This window comes from Strigops habroptila, chromosome 22 (assembly GCF_004027225.2).
Source record: "Strigops habroptila isolate Jane chromosome 22, bStrHab1.2.pri, whole genome shotgun sequence".
NCBI lineage: Eukaryota > Metazoa > Chordata > Aves > Psittaciformes > Psittacidae > Strigops > Strigops habroptila.
The window spans coordinates 1,859,495-1,877,537 of NC_044298.2; the positions used below are offsets into that span (position 1 = coordinate 1,859,495).

The 18,043-nt window shown below is 63.2% G+C and overlaps 2 protein-coding genes and 1 long non-coding RNA gene across 10 annotated transcripts; 1 reads left to right on the plus strand and 2 right to left on the minus strand.

The window, feature by feature from the left end:
• Positions 1–3,133: 3,133 nt before the first annotated feature.
• On the minus strand, positions 3,134–4,669 carry LOC115602712. The gene is made up of 3 exons (XR_003989692.1): positions 4,638–4,669; positions 3,681–3,787; positions 3,134–3,569 (listed from the first exon to the last, which is right to left on the minus strand). It is a non-coding gene; the product is annotated as an uncharacterized LOC115602712 (long non-coding RNA).
• Positions 4,670–7,039: 2,370 nt separating this feature from the next.
• CDC42SE1 (CDC42 small effector 1) lies at positions 7,040–11,242 on the minus strand. Of its 5 annotated transcripts, none has more exons than XM_030474076.1 (5): positions 11,068–11,242; positions 8,589–8,764; positions 8,397–8,507; positions 8,134–8,208; positions 7,040–7,998 (listed from the first exon to the last, which is right to left on the minus strand). In XM_030474076.1, exons 2-4 carry the CDS (start codon positions 8,640–8,642, stop codon positions 8,137–8,139), a joined length of 237 nt encoding a protein of 78 aa, XP_030329936.1. In that variant the 5' UTR covers positions 8,643–8,764; positions 11,068–11,242; the 3' UTR covers positions 7,040–7,998; positions 8,134–8,136. The 5 variants fall into 5 exon arrangements, with proteins under 5 accessions (XP_030329936.1, XP_030329938.1, XP_030329939.1 ...); XM_030474078.1 differs by having other exon boundaries at positions 8,589–8,799; positions 11,068–11,222; XM_030474079.1 differs by having other exon boundaries at positions 8,589–8,791; positions 11,068–11,187.
• A 1,765-nt stretch (positions 11,243–13,007) lies between these two features.
• MLLT11 (MLLT11 transcription factor 7 cofactor) lies at positions 13,008–17,051 on the plus strand. Of its 4 annotated transcripts, none has more exons than XR_003989690.1 (3): positions 13,008–13,726; positions 13,901–14,109; positions 15,202–16,994. XR_003989690.1 is itself a non-coding variant. In XM_030474072.1 (3 exons), the coding sequence occupies exon 3, from the start codon at positions 15,209–15,211 to the stop codon at positions 15,476–15,478; it is 270 nt and encodes an 89-aa protein (XP_030329932.1). In that variant the 5' UTR covers positions 13,369–13,726; positions 13,901–13,961; positions 15,202–15,208; the 3' UTR covers positions 15,479–16,994. The 4 variants fall into 4 exon arrangements, 3 of the variants coding, with proteins under 3 accessions (XP_030329932.1, XP_030329931.1, XP_030329933.1); XM_030474072.1 differs by having other exon boundaries at positions 13,369–13,726; positions 13,901–13,961; XM_030474071.1 differs by lacking the exon at positions 13,901–14,109 and having other exon boundaries at positions 13,369–13,726; positions 15,202–17,051.
• The last annotated feature ends 992 nt before the right edge of the window (positions 17,052–18,043 follow it).

The window sequence follows — 18,043 nt, forward strand, 5'->3', positions numbered from 1 at the left end:
CAACATGACCTGAAGCAGCTTTGGTGGCTGGAGAGGTGTCAATGGGCGGTTGTGGGGCAGGCGTGGGGCTGGGAGCAAGGCATGATGGGATGGCACTTGGAGGTCCGATTCAGTTGAGGGCTGAGGCCATGGGGGGACACCAGGAGATGCCGAGATGGACACCACCAGTGAGGACATCAGGGAGGACACCAAGATGGAGCCAAGAGACCCACAACTGCCACCTACAGTCCCAGAACTGAGTCCTGGGACCCATAACTGAGCCGCTAGACCCACAAGTGACCCCTCCAGACCCACAAGTGCCCTCCAGGGACCCATAATTGAGTCCTGGGACACATAAGTGCCCTCCCCAACCCATAAGTGACACTTTCGGACCCATAAGTGCCCCCCAGGGACCCATAACTGACCCCCCAGACCCTAAAGCCCCCCTGCATAGAGACACACAGGGACGCACATAGAGACCAAAAGAGACCCCACAGAGACCAGCAGTGCCCCATAGCAGCCCCATAGAGATCCATAGAGCTCCACAGCAGCCCCAGAGAGACCCACAGTGCCCCATAAGAACCCTTCAGCACCGGTGGAAGGTCCCGGGGCCGTGCAGCGCTGGGAGAAGCCGCAGCCGGGGTTAAACGGGCCGAGAGGAGCGACGCTGGTGGCAACCGGTGTGGAAGTGGCCCCACATCGCCCCCCCGGCTCCGGGGAGGAGGGAAGGGGGAGCAGGGCCGCGCCGTCGGGGACGGGGACGATGGGGCTGCGGGGACACAGCGGGGCGGGCAGTAGGACCCGGGGCGGCCGCGCCGAGGGGGCGTGGCCTGTGTGGCTAGGGGCGGGGCGAGGGTGCGGTATGTCCACACAAGGAGTGGGGAGGGCGGGGAGATGTCCATATAAGGAGAGGTGAGGGGCGGAGCGCGGGTCCGGCGGCTCTTTTGGCGCGCTCCTGGGGCAGCCGGTTCCTTCCCGAGCGGTTCCGTGTTGGAGGCTGGAACCCGGCTCCTTCTATGGCACAACCGGCTGCCCCAGAAGGGCGCCGGCTCCTTCCCGAGCGGTTCCGTGTTAGAGGCTGGAACCCGGCTCCTTCTATGGCGCAACCGGCTGCCCCAGAAGGGCGCCGGCTCCTTCCCGAGCGGTTCCGTGTTGGGGGCTGGAACCCGGCTCCTTCTATGGCACAACCGGCTGCCCCAGAAGGGCGCCGGCTCCTTCCCGAGCGGTTCCGTGTTGGAGGCTGGAACCCGGCTCCTTCGAGCAGTTGTGGGGCTCAAACAGAGCCCAAATCCTGCGTGGTGCAGCCGGGTTCAGAGTTAAGGAGCAAAGTCCCGCGGGTGGAAGTCATTGGAAACACAGACCATAGTCCTGCCTTCTGCTGCTCAGCACCAGAAACCAAGCCCTGCATTTTGGGGGGCTCTAAACCACGCTCCCTTGTCCATAGAAAGGGACTAAGTCCTGAGTTTAGGGGGGGCTGACACCAGACTCATTGGCCAGCTCCAGGGCTAACACAAGAAAACCCCTAAGTACTGCATTTGGGGCTCAAAACCAGGCTCGTGTGGCCAGATTTAGGGCTCAGAAAGAGAGACTAAGTGCTGTGATTTGGGGCACGCAATGCTGTGGTTTGGGGGGGCTGAAAAATGGGCTCATGGGGCTGCTGTTAGAGCTGAGAAATGGACAGTAAGTGCCGTGTTTTGGAGCCTGGGAACAGGCTGATGCAGCCCAAAACAGGGCTCAGAAACTGAGCCCAACTGCTGCATTTGGGGTGCTTGACGCCAGGGTCCCTCAGCTCGGTTTGGGGGGCTCTGCAGGAGAGCCTGATGCTGCATTTGGGGGGCTTGAAACAGACCAAGCACCGTGTGTGTGCTGGGAGCCGGGTCCTGCGGCTGCGCTCAGGGCCAAAGGGCAGAGCCCTGCCCGGGAGCACGGGGCCACCGGAGCCGTCCCACAGCACACGGGGGGTCGGGGCTCAGCCGGGGCTGGTTCAGGGCTCCGGAGGGTGTTTGGGGCTCAGGAGGTGTTCGGGGGCTCAGGAGGGTGTTTGGGGCTCTGGAGGTGTTTGGGGATCTGGAGGTGTTTGGGGGCTAAGGAAGTGTTTGGGGCTCAGGAGGTGTTTGGGGCTCAGGAGGTGTTTGGGGGCTCAGGAGGGTGTTTGAAGCTCAGGAGGTGTTTGGGGCTCTGGACATGTTTGGGGGCTCAGGAGGGTGTTTGGGGGCTCAGGAGGGTGTTTGGGGCTTAGGAGGTGTTTGGGGGCTCAGGAGGTGGTTGGGGGCTCAGGAGGGTGTTGGGGGCTCAGGAGGTGTTGGGGGGCTCAGGAGGGTGTTGGGGGCTCAGGAGGGTGTTTGGGGCTCAGGAGGGTGTTGGGGGCTCAGGAGGTGTTGGGGGGCTCAGGAGGGTGTTGGGGGCTCAGGAGGTGTTTGGGTTCTGCAGCGCAGCCCAAGGGGGCATTTCCTGGGCACAGAACAGAGCCCCCGCTCCCGGGGCTGGGCCAGAGCCCGAATCCGGCGCCTTTGGGCTTAGAAATGAGCCCCCGTTGGGTGTTTTTGGGGTCAAAGCCGGGGCTGGACTGGGGGGGGTACTGGGGGGGTGTGGGGCTGTGGGAGGGGGTGGGCTGGGGCATGGCCCCCCTCCGGAGGGGGTGTTCCCCGCATGCCAGGGCACTGGCCCGTACCACTGAATTCGGATTCAATGCATGAGAGCGTCTCTGTGGCGAAAGGCGCTTTTCACACTGGGTTTGGGCCCAGCTCCCTCCTCACACGAGGCGTGTACAACCACCACGGGGGTCCTGGGCACCCACTAGCCCAGGGCTGCACAGTGAGCAGTTATGACAGGTCATGTTCATCCACACGTCGTGACAGTGATTGATTCATTGCTGCTGTCCTGGGCTCGGCTGCGTCTTGTTTTCCTCCTGAGTAGCTGGTGCAGGGCTGTGTTCGGGCTTTAGCCTGAGAACAGCGCTGATAACACACCGATGGTTTTAGTTGTTGCTCAGCAATGCTTACTCGGATCAAGGACTTTTCAGCCTCATGCTCTGCCAGGGAGGAGGGGAAGCCGGGAGGGAGCAGAGACAGGACACCTGACCCAAACTGGCCAAAGGGCTTTTCCATCCCACACCACGTCATGCCCAGTATAGAAACTGGGAGGAGTTACCTGGAGGGCCCAGATTGCTGCTCAGGTTGGGCTGGGGATCGGTCAGTGAGTGCTGAGCAATTGTGTTGGGCATCACTTGTGTTTATTGTTTTCTTTTCCCCTTTTAGTTTTATATTCTCTCCCCTTGTTATTTCCCTTATCATTATTGGTGGCAGCAGTAGTGGTTTTGTATTGTACCTTAGTTACTGGACTGCTCTTATCTCAACCCATGGGATTTACATTCTTTCCATTCTCCTCCCCATCCCTCCGGGAGCAGGGGGGCAAGAAGCGGGGGGTGATCGAGCAGCTGCGTGGTTCTGAGTTACCGGCTGGGCTCAAACCACGGGACCCGGCCCCGAGCCAGGCCCAGTTCAGGCACAGGCTGGAGCTGGCTGGGACCGGAGTTGGAGCTGAGGAGGGGCTGGAGATGGACACGAGCTGGAGCCATCCAGGGGCTGGGCCTGAAAAACAGGAGGGCAGGAACAGGGACCTGAGGCTGCAGCTGAGCTCGAGCCATGAACGAGCTGGAGCTGCAAATAAATGGAGCTGTTGTGGGGGCAGAAACCACTGACCTGAAGCTGCAAATGAGCTGCAGCCACAACAACCAGGAGCTGAAGCCGTCCGTAAGCTGGACCTGAACCCAGAGCACAAACCGACACGAGCTGGAGCCAAAACTGAGCTGGAGATGTCCAGAAACAGAGATCTGAACCAACACACGAACCAACCCAAACCCAACTCAAAACCCAAACCCAAGTCAAACGAGCACCACCGAAACGAGCAAAACAAAAATCAAACCAAGCAAGCCCAGCCAAAAGCAAAATGGGCCCAAACCCCCCAACCTGTGGCCGTGGCAGGGCAGGCGGCAGCGCCGGCCTCAGCACGGGCAGCCCGGCTGCTGCTGCGGCTCCACACAGCTCCCGGCGGCGCAGCCCGGCACAAAGAGCTCCGGAGCTGCTGCCACCAGGGCCGGGGTCTGGGTTGGACCCCACCAGCGCCCGCTCCCACCCCCCCTGGCGCCCCTGAGCGCCCCCACGGGGTGTCCCCGCAACTCCCCTGCTCTCTGCGCCCGCTCCTCGCAGAGCCCCCCGGAGCCTCGGACCGTCACTCGCTCATCCGGGCTGCGGGTTCCGATGCCAAGGTCGTGCCCGGGTGTGCGGGAGTGTCCCGCCTGCGCAGCCCAAACCGTCCGGGGCTGGAAACGCTCCGGGTGCAGCCCCGAGAACGTGTCTCATTGCGGGATGTCCCAATCGCGCAGCGCTCGCGGCACACGGGGACCATAACCACAGAAACGCACCAAAGGAGCATTAAGAGCCGCAGACACGGCTCCCCCCGCGCCGCGGGCACGGTTCTGACCCGAGCGCGCCGTGTGGGGCGGGGACGGGCGCCACGTCCCCGTGTGCAGCTCAGGGTCCCCCTGGGCTCAGACCCCGCCGCCCGCCCCCCGCGCCGCCCCGCTCAGACCCGGGCACCTCCCGGGAGCCGCGGGGCTCGCAGGGACCGGACCCCGCTTCCCTCAGCCCGTGCGGTACCTGCTGCCGCCGCCGCGCCCCCTGGCGGCTGCGACCGGTACCGCCCCCGGGGCCAGCGGTACCCGGGCGGGGGGGGCCCGGCACCAATCAGCGGCTGCCGGCGGCGGGGGGGGGCGGAGGAGGGGGGGCCACGGGGGGGGTGGGAGCAGGGAGATGCTGCGGGAGCATCGCAGCGTTCCGGGGTGTCCCGAGCACGGCGCATGGAATAGGGGTTGTGCGGATGGGGGGAGCGACACATCCCCCGAGCCGGGGTCTCTGCGGGAGGGGGCTCCTGTCGGGGGGGCGGTTTTAGTGTTATCACGGACCAAGTTCCTGCAGGAACACAAGTGTCTTCTGTTTTGCTGGTCCTGCCAAAATTACACCTGCTTCCTCCTCCTTCCTCTCACCCACTGCTCAGCCTGCTGCCTCTCCTCGAGCTCCGGGAGCCTGAAGGAATTCCTGCTCCCTGGAATTCCAAACTCCGCTCCTCCAAACCCATCACTTCTCCGTTGCCTCAGTGTTGTACGTGGTCATTCCCTCCCCCGCCACGGTCGGTCAGGAAAGCATCTTGAGGAACAGAGTGAGAAATGAAGGCAGGAATGAACGCACCCCCCAAACCTCTTCCAGGTGGAAACTAACCCTACACGTGCTGCTCGCCGGATCGGTGCCGTGAGCGCGGCATCCGCCCTGTCGCAGGCACCTAAACCTCCGTCTGCGTACGGCCCCCTTGGGCAGCGCTCTCCGGTGTCCCAGAAACCAGACCCCAAAGTGCAAACATCCAGCTTCTGCTCCTCGGTCTGAAGTGCCGTGATTGATGCAAAGCTGCGATGGACGGAACGCGGCTGAGCTGAACCCCTCGTGTGACCGAGACACGTGGAAACGGGGGGTTCTGCCGCAGTGTGTGCGTGTGTGCACGCTCTTTGCTCCCCTGGGACAGGTCCCGTGCTGCCCAGCTCTCCCCAAGGGGCCATCTCTCTTTTCCTGGGGTGCGAACCTCCCTGGCAATAGTCAGAGGAGTCTTTTGGAGCCCTGTTGCACGGACACAGGGGGGTTCGGTGCGGCTGAACCCCCCGATTCAGCCCAGCCAAGAGGAAACTGGTCGTGCCCCAATGAGCTGGAGCTTCTGCTGGCTGCGAATGCAGCCAAACCAGTTTGGATGAGCTACCTGTGCCATCACCAGAGCCCTTCACCAGGGCACAGCCACAGGGCTAGAGAGGCTCCCCAGAGAGGTGAGCGCCGGGAGTCTCCGAGGTCTTGTAGAGGATTGAGCAGAGCTGCAACTGTGGTCCCCACGGAGCATCTGAGCCGCTTCCCCGCAGCCAGACGTACCCGCTTGCACGTCTGCTTGCGTTCCGAAAGTGGGGTGAGAAATGAGCGTGGTTCGGTGCTGAGCTGCCGCGGGGGAGAGCACCCCGGGGTGAGCTGGGGCCGGTGACAGCAGCCACCGGGGAGCACCAGCACCCGAGCGAGGAGTGGCAGGATGAGGACTCCCCTGGGTGACGGGGTGATGCAAGAAGCACCCCAAACCCGCTCCACCACCAGGGTCCTGCGGACCCCCTGGCCCTGCCAGGCCCCTGCCAGAGGGGTGCCCAAGGGCCGGAAGGGGGGCCTGGGGTGCACGTGGAGGTGGCTGCTGGCAACGAGTGGACCAAGAGCACCAAGCGCTCACTTACACCAGCATCGACCTTGATCTGGGCAGCGATGGCTTCGAGCGGGAGGTTGAGACCTGGCCCCAGGGTGGGGGCATGTAGGGGGACCCCCAGCTTCCTCCCCCCCCCAGTGCTGTGCTCCACAACTGCGCACAGAGGAGTTGCTGCACCCCCGGGGCTCTGCCGAGGGGCCGGCAGCCAGTGGGTGCCCGACACAGGGCGCGAGCGGCCGGAGGAGCGCGTGGAGCCCCACGGCAGGTCCTCTCCCATGGGGTAACACAGGGCTGAGCGCCCCCGGGGGGACCCCTGGGTTCCCTCCCCAACCCCTCTGTGGGTCTCGGGGGGGGATGATGGGTGCTGGCTGTGCCACCCTCTGCTCTGGCCAGAGTGTGTTGGCGAAGGCTTTGGCACTATCCCTTTGCCGCCTGCCCACCCGGCGCACGTCCCCTCCCCAGAGCTGGGGTTTGGGGTTTGGGGGTGCGCTCTCATGCGGTGCCAGCCAAGGATGCTTTTCTGTCCCCACAGGCTGGCGCCGAGCTGGGATGGCACCCAGAGCGTAACACAGGGACAGAGACACACAAGGACAAGCAGCGGCACCAGGGGCTCCCCGTGTGCCAAAACCAGCCTCCGAGCACCCATGGGTGAATAAAGGTCACGGACCAGAGCACGGTGCCCAGTGTGTGTGGGGGGGGTCTTGGCTTTTCCTGGCACACGTGGCAGCGCCAGGGGCAGAGCAGGGGGGCGAGGAACGCCGGGCAGCATGCAGACGTGCTCCTCGGGCCAGCACAAGGGGTTTATTTCAAGGATGGGTTGTTTTTCCCAGGGGAGGGAAAACCGGACCAAGCATCGGCACTCACTCACCAACACCAAGCACACCACGGGGCTGGAAGAGCCCGGTTCCTCACGGGAGCATCCCGGTGTGGCAGGGAGCAGGGTGAAAGCCTCTGCCACCCGCCTGTGATGCCCGGCATTTGCTATTTCATATTGAATCCTGGCGCTATTTAAACTATATACACCCGTGCCCGAATTCAGGAGCCCCAGCGCCTTCTTGGTCAGGCCCCGTCCTGCCTCGGCCAGTGCCAGTGAAACCCTGGTGGTGACCCCAGCGCGAGGGGAGCACACCACAGTCCTTCCTCTGAGGCGTCAGAGGCTGCCTGCTTGGGTTTTTGAGCTTAAAAAATATATATATATCCTAAAAAAGGAGGAAGGTGGCAGTTTGCCAGTGGTGGCACCGCTGGCTGGAGGCACCACAGGCTCGTGGATGGTGCCGGTGCTGAGCCGCTGCTGACGAGACACAAGCATCAGGGTCTAATCCCAGTTTTGCTGTTGTGCGCCTTCCCGAGAGGGCACCGACCCGGCCTCGGCACCAGGAGCAGCCCCGCCGTGATCCCCCGGCGCAAGCGAGGCACCGCGGCCCGGCGCCGAGGCACAGGTACGGAGCAAGGAAAGCCGGGAGGGTTTGGCACATCCCGGCTGTGCCCGGCAGCTCCTGGCACGCGTCCTTCCGCTGGTCGGGCACGAGGCGGGGGCTGCCGTGCCCATTGCCCCCCGCGCCACTGACCCCACGCCTCCAGCGGGGAGGGATTTGCCAGGGGGGATGACGACCAAAAGCCACCGGGAGCCAGGCAAGGATTGCTCTGCATAAATTACCGCAGGGTTAAAGCGCTCGAGATCGGCTTCTTCTCTGGTTGGGGGATCGGGCAGTTTAAGTTTGGGCTGAAAAAAACAGGAATCTGCAAAGTGCAAGCAGCCAGGTTACAGACCCGCACCCACAGCGGCTTCTCCGGGTGTGTTAACGGGTGGTGGTGGCTCGGGGCGGGCAGTGGGTGCTGGGGCTGCCACGGCTGGGCGCACGGCTCTGTACTCACATGCTACAAGACCCGGGAGTTGTTCCACTGTCGCTCCCGTCCACCCTTGGATCTCATCTCCTGGACAGCACCAGTCTGCAGGGAGGGGGAAGAGCCGTGTCATTACCATGGGAGACCCACCACAGCATCGTCAGGGTCGGAAGGGACCTCAGCACCCAAGCACAAGACGCATCGCCCATGGAAAAGGCCACTTCACCCCACCCCGACACCCTGCACCCAACCGTGAGGCTCGACCACCCCAACCGCGCGCGAGGGTCGGGTACCATGGGCAGGCCTTCACCCGCAGCCATGTCTCCGGAGCCGATGTGCGTCAGGTGGACGAAGTTCATGGGTTCTCCAATCATGGAGCGGTCGATCCGTCTCCTCCTCTTCTTCTGCAAGCGGATGAAGGCATCAGCCCCCCTGAGCCCCCATCACCAAACCCTCCACCAACCAGCCCCGGCAGAGCTACCCACCGGCTGTGGCTTCTCCACGACGCAGCAGCCCAGCTTGTGCCAGAAGTCGCTCATGTTCGCGGCGGCCTCGCTCAGCGCCGGGCCGGCGGCCGGGGGCTGCGCCGGTGCAGGGACCCCCCCACGGGGTCACTCCATGGACCTGGTGAGGGCGGCGCAGCGCGGAGGGGAGCAGCCGGCTGCGGGTGTGAAGGGAGGGGTGATGCCTGCGGAGCTGACACCCGAATTAACACCAAACCTGCCGCTTCCCGTTGCCAAAAGAGAGCCAGGGACCCCTGGGTGACCACAGGCATCGCACAGAGACCCCCGGGGGACCGCAGGCATCACACAGGCACCCAGAAGAGCTGTTGTCAGGGCAGGATGCGGCCCCCTGCCCTGGTGCAGGTTGCGGATGAGGGATGCTGAGGCAGGATGGGGGGGAGGGTGGACAGAGGCGGCCACGGCAAATCCCAACTCCCTGAGCCGGGCGGCTAAAAATATCCTGGTCTTCCCGAAAAGGGGACGGAGGTTGAGCTCTTCCGCTCCAGCTCAAAAAGAAGATGGGGGAAAAATAAACGGGGACTCTGCCCCAAACCCCCGCGGCCCTGGCTGGCGTGGCCAAAGGCGGTGTGGAAAAGGGGGGGTTCACCCCAAAGTGGGTGCTCTCCTCCTTGCGCCAAAGACAGACAACTCTTTTGCTGCTAAAGCACCCGGCGGCAGGCACAAACCTCGCCCGCCCGCGAAGGGCCTGAGCACAACCGTGTATCAGCCACCGGAGAGTCCCCACGCTGGCACTGGGGAGAAGCGAGCGGCTGCACCGAGGCAAGGCCACGTTTCGCCTGACCCCACCGCGCCGGCAAACAGGAAAAGTCCCCTTCCTCTGCCTCCGTGCCAGCGACACCGGATGGGTCCAAAGTCTGCAGCAGCCGGGCGGCCCTTCCTGCCCGCAGCGAGGAGCAGAGCCCGCGACGGCAGCTGCCAGCCCCCCGAAACGCGGCGCTCAGCACCCCCCCCCGGGTGCTTATGGATGCTCTGAGCCTGCAGGATTGCGTCACCGCAGCGCTGTCCCCATTCACAGCCTCGCCAAGGCCACAAGGCAGGATCCAGCCCCAGGGTGACCCAGCTACGCCAGGAACAGCACCCCGGCCGGGCAGCACCCACAGCCCATCACCTTGGTGTCAGGGCACCGAGTGGGACCCGGCCATGGTCACTCACCCTCCCCAGTCCCCGGCCCCCCCCCGCCAGTGTAGCTGTTGAGAACGGGCAGGTTGTGACACATCGGGGGGGTGTAAACCAGGGCTGTGCCCACACCGGCCCCACACACCAGCACCCCGCAGCCAAACTCAGCCTCTCCCCCAGGCTATGGATGGACGGAGTGGGGCGGGGGGGGGGGCTGCCTTTTCTTTCCAGCCTGATTTCCTTAGGAAATAACTCCCCGGCTCGCTACCGGATCTAGAAGACGGGCAGAAAGGCCTCAGGAGCGGGCTCAGCCTCATACAAGCCACCAGCAAACCCCCATGTAAACCCCAACGGGGGGTTCAAGGCGCCACGACCCCCCCCCCACCCCCCGCTCAGACCCCTCCCTCCTGCCCCCAAAACCACCCTGTAGCACCCACCGGGCCTCTCGTCCTCGCACCCAGTGAAGGGGGATAGCGGGGGCCGGCTCCGGCCGCTCTCCCAGCGCCGGGCGGTTGTCAGCAGCAGGGCCCCAGCTTCCCCCTCCAGCGGGGGGGTGCCCCCACCGTTTGCCCACCCCTGCAATGAGTTGTGTCCGACCTCAGCCCCCAGGGAGGGCGGTTCAGGGCCCAGCCCGCACCGGCGCACACAAAATGACTTCCCTGTTGGGAAACCACCGCTCCTCGGCAGCTCTGCGTCACCGCCGGGGCGCCACCGACGGCAGCGCGGCTGCTCCGGGGGGGCCCCCCCCCCAGCACTAGGGGGGTCACCCGCCCCGGGGGGTGCCCGCCGGGGTCCCTCGGAAGGGACGGCAGCACGTGGGGCCAGCGCCGTGCGGGGGGAGAGCCCCTGGGACCACCCCGGCCGCGGGCCCGGCACCGGGATGGGGGGGGGGGGCAAACGGGGGCAGAAGCTCCCGGTCCCGGCAGCCACCCCGGGGGCACCGGGAGCCTGCACGGGCGGGGCGGCCGCGGGGGTCGGTGGGGCTGGGGGGGTCCCAGGAGGGCTGGAGCTTTCGGGGCTCACTCTAAGCCCGGAGGGAACCCGGCGGGGCCGGAAGGTCCCGGTGGGGCCGGGGAGTCCCGCTGGGGCTGGGGGCCCGGAAGTCCTCGTAAGGCCCGGAGGTCCGGGCAGGGCCGGAGGGTCCGGCAGGGCTGGGGGTACCGGCAGGGCTGGGGGTCCCGGCAGACCTCCCGGTCCAGCTTCAAGGGGGGCCTCCCGTCCCGGTACCGCCCCCGGTGCCCTCCCCCACGCCGCTTTCGGAGGCCCTTCCGCGGGCTCGTTCCCCTCCGTGGGGCCGCTCCCGGCCCAGTGTGGGCCCCGTTACCTGCCCCGGCGCAGGGTGAGGGGTCCCGGTGCAGGTCCCGGTGCCGGTGCCCGGCTCACGGCGGCCAGGCGTGGCCCGGCGGCTGCGGGACGCGGCGCTCCCCCGCCGCCCCGGCTCGGCCCGGCCCGGCCCGGAGCACAGCTCCCACCCTGGACGCAGCCGCATTGCAGGGACCGCGGCCGGGCGGGAGGGGCCGGCGAGGTCGGGGTCCCCGGAGCCAGCAGAAGGAGCCCCTCACCCCGGGCAGGGTTTGGGGGGGTCCCTGCAGGGCTGCGGGTCCCGGAAGAGCAGGCCGGTCACCGGGGCTGAGCACCGCGGGCCCGGGGATCCGGAGAGCGATGGGGGTCACACGGGGAGGACAGGGACTCAGCGATGGGGGGGGCGTGGAAGGGGTCCCCGGCAGGGCTGGGGTTTCTGGGGGTCCCCCTGGCAGGGCTGGGGGAGTGGCACGGCGGGGGCCCGGGGTGTAGCAAGGCTGGGCACGGGTAGGGCTTGTGCTGGGAGTCCCCAGCGGGGGCTCAGCAGTGTTGGGGTGTCTGGGGCAGGGGTGCTGGTAGGGCTGCGGGTGCCCAGCAAGGCTGGGGGTCCCCAACAGTGCTCGGGTTTGCCCTCATTTGCTTCGGTTTGTCCACGGAAGTGCCAGAGCCCTCTGGGAGGCCGAAGCACCCAAAAGGGGGGAACCCCCTGCACCACCCCACAGCATCGCGCCGCTTCCAGCGTGGGGCCGTTCCGCTTGCGCAGTGCCCACCGCGGAGCTGCCGCCGCCACGGGCCCGCTGCTGCCGCGGCCAGCGGCGAAACACCGCGGCTCCAGCCACCCGCCACACCGGGCTGCGACCCCCGAGGTGCTCCCCGACAGGGAGAACCCCCGGGGGAGCCCCAGACGGTCCTGTCCGCTTCAGCCCCCAAATCCCGTTGCTCCCACTCCAGGAATTGCAAACAAGGCGGCACTGTCCCACGCAGTCCGGGTCTCTGTCCCCTGCCTGTCCTGAGCCATCCGGGCTGATAATACCCCAAGTGTTTGAGCCCTCGTTTCAGCTGAAGAGCCTTTCTTTTTGTTGTGCTGCCAGAGGACACTGTGCCCCCTACAGCCCCCCCCCCCCTCCAGCAATGTGTCTGCTGGGCCTGGGCAGCCCCCCTGGGAGCCACCAATGCCCAAAGCCACCGCAGCAAAACGATTTCAGTGGCTGTAGAGCAGAGGGACCCCACATCGCCACGTCCCACGTCTTCCCCCATGGGGTCTGGCCCCAAGGTCCCTTCCTGGGGAGGGCTGTCACAGGTTTGGGTTGTCGTGCGTGAGCAACCCCTTTCAGTAGGTGACACCCCCCAAAGCGAAGGGCTTGGGCAAGCAGGTGGGTCACATCCAGCTCCCGCAGAGCTGCCCAGCCAAGCTGCACCCCGTGGGCGCGGGGACCCCTGAAAACACTGCAGCTCAACCCCCCCAATCTCCAGCATCCTCCATCAGGCCCTGATCGGCATTTTCCCCATGCGGGCGCTGGCGGGGCCAAGCTGAGACCAGATCTATTTAGGAACAGAGGACACGAGATCCTCTTGGCCCACAGCAGTGGCGGGAGAGGAGGAGGAGGAGGAGGAGGAGGCAGAAATAGCCCAACTGAAAGCCAAGCGCTGGCGCTGGCAGAAAAGAGCCACACATATGGGATGAGGACGAAAAGGGAGGAAAAAACCACCCCAAAGCCTCAAAAGAATGTTGATCCCAGGCAAAGCCGCGGGGAGGGGAGGGCACGGGCTGCTCTCGGCCTCTCAGGTGTGTGGATCCAGCCTGTGGCCACCCCAAAAAAGGGTGTTTTGAGGGCGCAGCGGCGCAGGGCAGGGAGAGTCGCGGGTCAGAGGGGTGCGGGGGTCAATGGGGTGCCCCCACAGCACAGGGGCTGTGCTCATGGCCCGGTGCCCGCAGATGCTGTGGCAGATGGGGGGGGGGGGGGCAGGCCTGCAGGAGGTGCCCCCCACACCCCTTGGTTCACAGCAGCCCTGCTCCCAGCCCTGGAAGGGATTCCAGCTTTGGGTGTCTCCCTCCTGTTTCCAGCTCCACGTCTGGCTTCAGACACAAAGCCGAGCTATTTCTGACGCGCAGCATCGGAACCAAACACCTCCAGACGGAGCAATGCTGAAAAAAAACCCCCCAAACCCCCCCTTATCACCTTTTTTTTACACCAAACCTCCTTGCACTTGACCCACAAAGCGCCCAAGGTTTGGGGGTGCTGCAGCACCCCGTTTCTTCACATCGAAGGCAATAAGAAACATTTGCCAGCTCCTTGGAGGCTGACAACAGTCCGTTATCCCCCAAATCTGAGCTGGAGTGAATCAGGGATCACTGCGGGACACCTCCCACCCGCTGCAGGTTTAATATACCCCCACCTCGGGGGGGTCCAGCACCCAGGATCCCATCCTGCGCATCCACGTCTGCTGCCGCCCCTCCCCGGCGCGGGTGGGGGCCGCTGACTCATCTTCCCACCGTGTTCCCCCCCCCCAACCCGCCTCCACCGGCGGAGGGAGTTCACCGGGCGGCTCCGAGGGCTGCATTGCAGACCCAGGCACGCAGCAGACAAAGGGGGACGCGGCGGCGCCCGCAGGCTCCGTCCGCACAAAGAGCTGGTGCAGCACCGAGCCCAGCCTCCGTCCCTTCCATCCAGCCTCGGCGGGTAAGTGGGGATGCAGGCGGCGGGGGATGAAGAGCAAGAGGATGCTTTTTGGGGGGAGAGATTTGCATGGAGGGGCGTTGGCATCCATAATTTCTTTTACATTTTTTTGGGGGGGGGAAGTAGTATATTTTTGGAGGGGGGATTGAGTGGATAAAGGTGGTTTTGCCCCCACAGGAGGAATGGACCAGTGATCCCAGCGGAGATGCTCTTCACTGGGGGGTGACACACAAGACAGGAGGGTTTTGGGTTCTCCCCCCCCCCCCCTTGCCTTTTCTGGATATTTCTTGTTGCTAAACTCCCTTTTCCCCTCTTTGAAGCTCTAAAATCCATTGTCCACAACATCCGCCACTGTTAAATGATCCGCTGCTTGTTAATGCAGAAAGGTACCAGGGATGTATCCCCGGGGAGGAGGCTGCTCCGAAGCGCCGGGGCTCGGTTTCCCTGGGGGGGTGACGGAGGAACCTTTCACAGCCTCCGAATTACACCGGTTAATCTTAAATTTAGCAGCTGGTTCCCCCCACGGCGAGGGCAGGGAGTGAGGGAGGGCGTGATTCAAGGTATGCCTGAATCATCCTTTCGCATTCCAATGGCCAGGGCTCGAAATGGGGAATCGTGGGAAAAGAGGGATGTGTTGTTCCAACCAGTTGATCGCTGCCAAAGAGACGAACGGCATCGTCCTGCCAGGGAAAAGCAAGTCAGCGCGGCAGTGACTCAGCTCCAGCCGTGCTGGAGAAGGGGTTGAAGCCCAGCCCCTGCTGCTCTTCACCCGCTCCCGGTGCCTTGGGGTGCGGGTGCAGGAGGGGCTCTGCGGCGCGGCACGGCACAGGGTGGCGTGGCGGCACCCATGGGGGAGGGTGGGTGCAACGGCAACACCGAGACGCTTCTTCCAGCCCCTTCTAGAGGGTTCGGTCGTGGTCCCTCGGGCGCTGCGATGCCATGCGGCAGGGGTGGGGCGTAGGCTCTGCGGGAATGCACGGGGACCCCCCCCTTGCTGCTCGCCCCACAGGGGGGCAAGACCCTTTTGCACTGGCTGGTGGAAAAAGGGTTCCTCCGGGGCCTGGGTTTTGTCACCCCCAGCAATGCAGGGTGTAGGGTGCCTCCCCGCTCCGCTCCTGCTGATGCCGCTGCGCAGGAAGCGAGGTGCCCGGGATGGGGGTCAGGAGAATGCGGTGGGGAAGGGGCTGGCCCATCCTTCCCACACTCCCCTTTGTGCGGATGGGGAAACTGAGGCAGGGAGGGACAGGTCCCATCGCACACCCCTGCAAATTGCAGCTTCGAGAAAGGCCGTGGATAAGAGCAGCGGCAGGGCTCCGCATTCAGACCCAACCCAGAGCCAAGCTTCCACAGCCCCACACTTTCCTGCCCCACCGATTTTTCTGGGGGATTTGGTCAATATGGGCAACATTTGAGAGTTTTGGTAGAGCTTTTGGTAGAGCTTTTGTCCTTCTCTCCCCTCGCCCCCTTCCCCTTCACAGCCCGAAGATGCTGGACACCATCAGCAGCCAGTACGATTCCTTCATCTACTGGAGGATGCCGATCCCCCAGCTGGACGTGGCGGAGCTGGAGGGTCTGGGGCTCAGCGACGTGGCCCTCTACAAACCCAAAGGAGGGCTGGGCAAGCTCCTCGGCGAGCAGGATCAGGCCCGTCAGGACATCTCCCAGGAAGAGGACAGTCTGCTGCAGTTCAACAGCTTTAACTTCTGGAGAGCTCCTATCGCCAGCATTAGCTCCTTAGATTTCGACCTAATTTGAAGCCCTCCTTTCCGCCCCTCCTCACCCCCCCTTGCCCTCTCCCTCTCTGCTAGGCATGTCAGGATTCGGTTTTGTCCTCGGTTGGAGGTTGTGTTGTCGCCAGGCGGTTTTTGACATCGTTAATTCACATTAATGAAACGGTTCACCCTGGCCCTGGCAAGAAATGAGCTCCCCACAAAGCTTCACCCTTTCTCCACCCTTCTCCCTCTTTTCTTCCCTTCTTGCACTAGCGCAGTGGTGCGAGCAGGGGGTAACGGGACAGGGGGCAAATACAAGGCGAGGGGACAGAAACAAGCCACCCCGTTGCCCCACGTCCGCGTGCCAGCGGGTTGCGGAGGTGCCGGGGGGTTCTGCCAGCGCCCTGCAACCCTGTGGTGGTGTGACCACGGGCCGTCCCGGGCTCGGGGACAAGCGGTTGGGCTAATTTGTGATGGGCTTTTTTAAGAAACTCATTTGTGCCAAGGGAACAGCGCAGAAACTGCTGGGAATAGCCTTCGTTTTGCAGAAAGCATTGCTCCTGCTCCTCTCCCCGGGACACAGACCCTCTGCGCTCCCCCTTAGCCCAGTTTCTCCAAAAGCTTAACCTATCCCCTTAACATTCCCTTAACCCTCGGGAATGCCAGGTTGGAAGAGGCAGGGAGTGTCTAGGGCATGAGCACAAACCTCATTCTTGAAAGAAATCATCTCTTTAAGGCTTGAGCTCAAGCAGGAGAAATGGCAGCCAGGAGGATAAATACATGTGGAAACGCTCCAGCCTTGCTTGGTGGGGTAAGGGCTGGGTGTTCCCTGCCCAAAATGTGCTTTTTTCTCCTCCATGTGCTTTATCCCAAGTGTGCTGGGAGCCGGGTGGGTAACAAGGGCTGAGCTGCAAGATAAGGTGGAGAGTTTAGTTTGCTCTTACCCCAGGATGAAAACGTTTCTGGTTCCCCTCCCAATCATTCCACCCCTTTAAAACATCAACAGCAGCAACGCTGCATTCACCCGAGTGGAAGCCTGGCCTCCTCCTCGGGGAGGTTTTCACCTGCGCTCCCCCCCAGGATGAAGCTTCTTCCTGAGCATCCTGTCAAAATGAGGAACAATATCCCCACCCCTGGATCGTGTTTTGCTTTTAAACAGTTGTGGGGTTTGGCCCCCCAAGTGGGAGAGTGAGCGCAGCTGGTTTGTCTTCTTGACTGTGGTTTCCTTCGAGGGGAGGGTTTGATTGGGGTGATGTGGAACATTTCAAGTTGTCCTAAGAGCTTGGGGGGGGGGAGGCTGAGGCAGCACCTAAAAGGTGCCCCAAAAAGGAGGAATATATTGGAAAAATCCGCACGTTGCCATAAGAAGGTGGTGCAGGTCCCCTGTAACCTCCAGAAATAACCCAGACTGTGAACCATGTAAAACCAGAGGTGACAAATGTACGATCTCCTGTGCAGAGCTGTGATTTCTGTGTTCCCAGCTGGGAAACCCCATAGTATTTATTATGAAACTTGAAATAAAAATATTTAAAGACGTGCACTTTCCTGTGGAGACATTCCATGCAGACTGGAATCAAGTTATTTCCGTAATTTGCCATTAAATTGTTTTAAATCTTTTTGTGGTGAGCTGAGATCTGATGCGAGAACATGTACCCGTGTCTTCGCAAACGCTGCAATGTGGGAAAAACCTAAGCCTAAGTGATTATTTTTATAGAATGGGTTGGGTTGAAGGGAGCTTAAAGCTCCTCCAGCTCCAACCCTGCCCCGGGCAGGGACACCTTCCACTAGAGCAGGTTGCTCCAAGCCCCTGTGTCCAACCTGGCCTTGAACACTGCCAGGGATGGGGCAGCCACAGCTTCTCTGGGCACCCTGTGCCAGCGCCTCAGCACCCTCACAGGGAAGAGCTTCTGCCTGAGAGCTCATCTCAATCTCCCCTCTGGCAGGTTAAAGCCATTCCCCTTGGCCTGTCCCTGCATCCCTTGTCCAAAGCCCCTCTCCAGGTTTCCTGGAGCCCCTTTAGGCACTGGGAGCCGCTCTAAGGTCTCCCCTTCAGGAGCCTTCCACCCTGAACATTATTTTAAGAACATTAAAGGTATTATTTAAACTCCAGCGTTCCCAAGCCCACAGGAAAACGCCCCAGATGAACCCCAGAGCAGGAGGAGCCCCGAGAGCTGCCACTTGGCTCGAAACAGGCACCGCAAAGGGGTAACCTGCCGCGGGGGGCACCCGTGAAGGGAGCCCAGTACTAGGCAGGAGGGCACTCAGAGGAGACGGAGACACACAAACGACATATATATATATAGATATATATATTTATAGACACAGACATAGGGACAACGCAAGGACTTGGCGAGGCGCGAACCCACACCCTCACTGAGCCGCCGCCGCCGCCGCCGCCGCCGCCGCCGCCCTTTTGTACTTGGCGCCCAAACGCCTCTGCCGGAACTAACTGCAGGGGCGCATCACCCACCGCAGCTCCCAACGAGAACATTGAGCTCTGCCTGAGCTCCTTCCGCTAGAGAAAATACTCCCCGTTCCCCGCTCCGCCGTGGCTCGCCGCCCTCCTCCTGGGCTGGGGGGGTTGCCGGAGAAAAGGACTTCCCTAATC

Coding starts and splice junctions, on each gene's coding strand:
- CDC42SE1 (XM_030474076.1), bottom strand. CDS start 8,642: ATGAGCGACTTCTGGCACAAGCTGGGCTGCTGCGTCGTGGAGAAGCCA. Junction 8,508..8,588: donor TCGTGGAGAAGCCACAGCCG/GTGGGTAGCTCT, acceptor ATCCGCTTGCAG/AAGAAGAGGAGGAGACGGAT. Junction 8,209..8,396: donor CGGGTGAAGGCCTGCCCATG/GTACCCGACCCT, acceptor CCCTCCCTGCAG/ACTGGTGCTGTCCAGGAGAT.
- MLLT11 (XM_030474071.1), top strand. CDS start 15,209: ATGCTGGACACCATCAGCAGCCAGTACGATTCCTTCATCTACTGGAGG.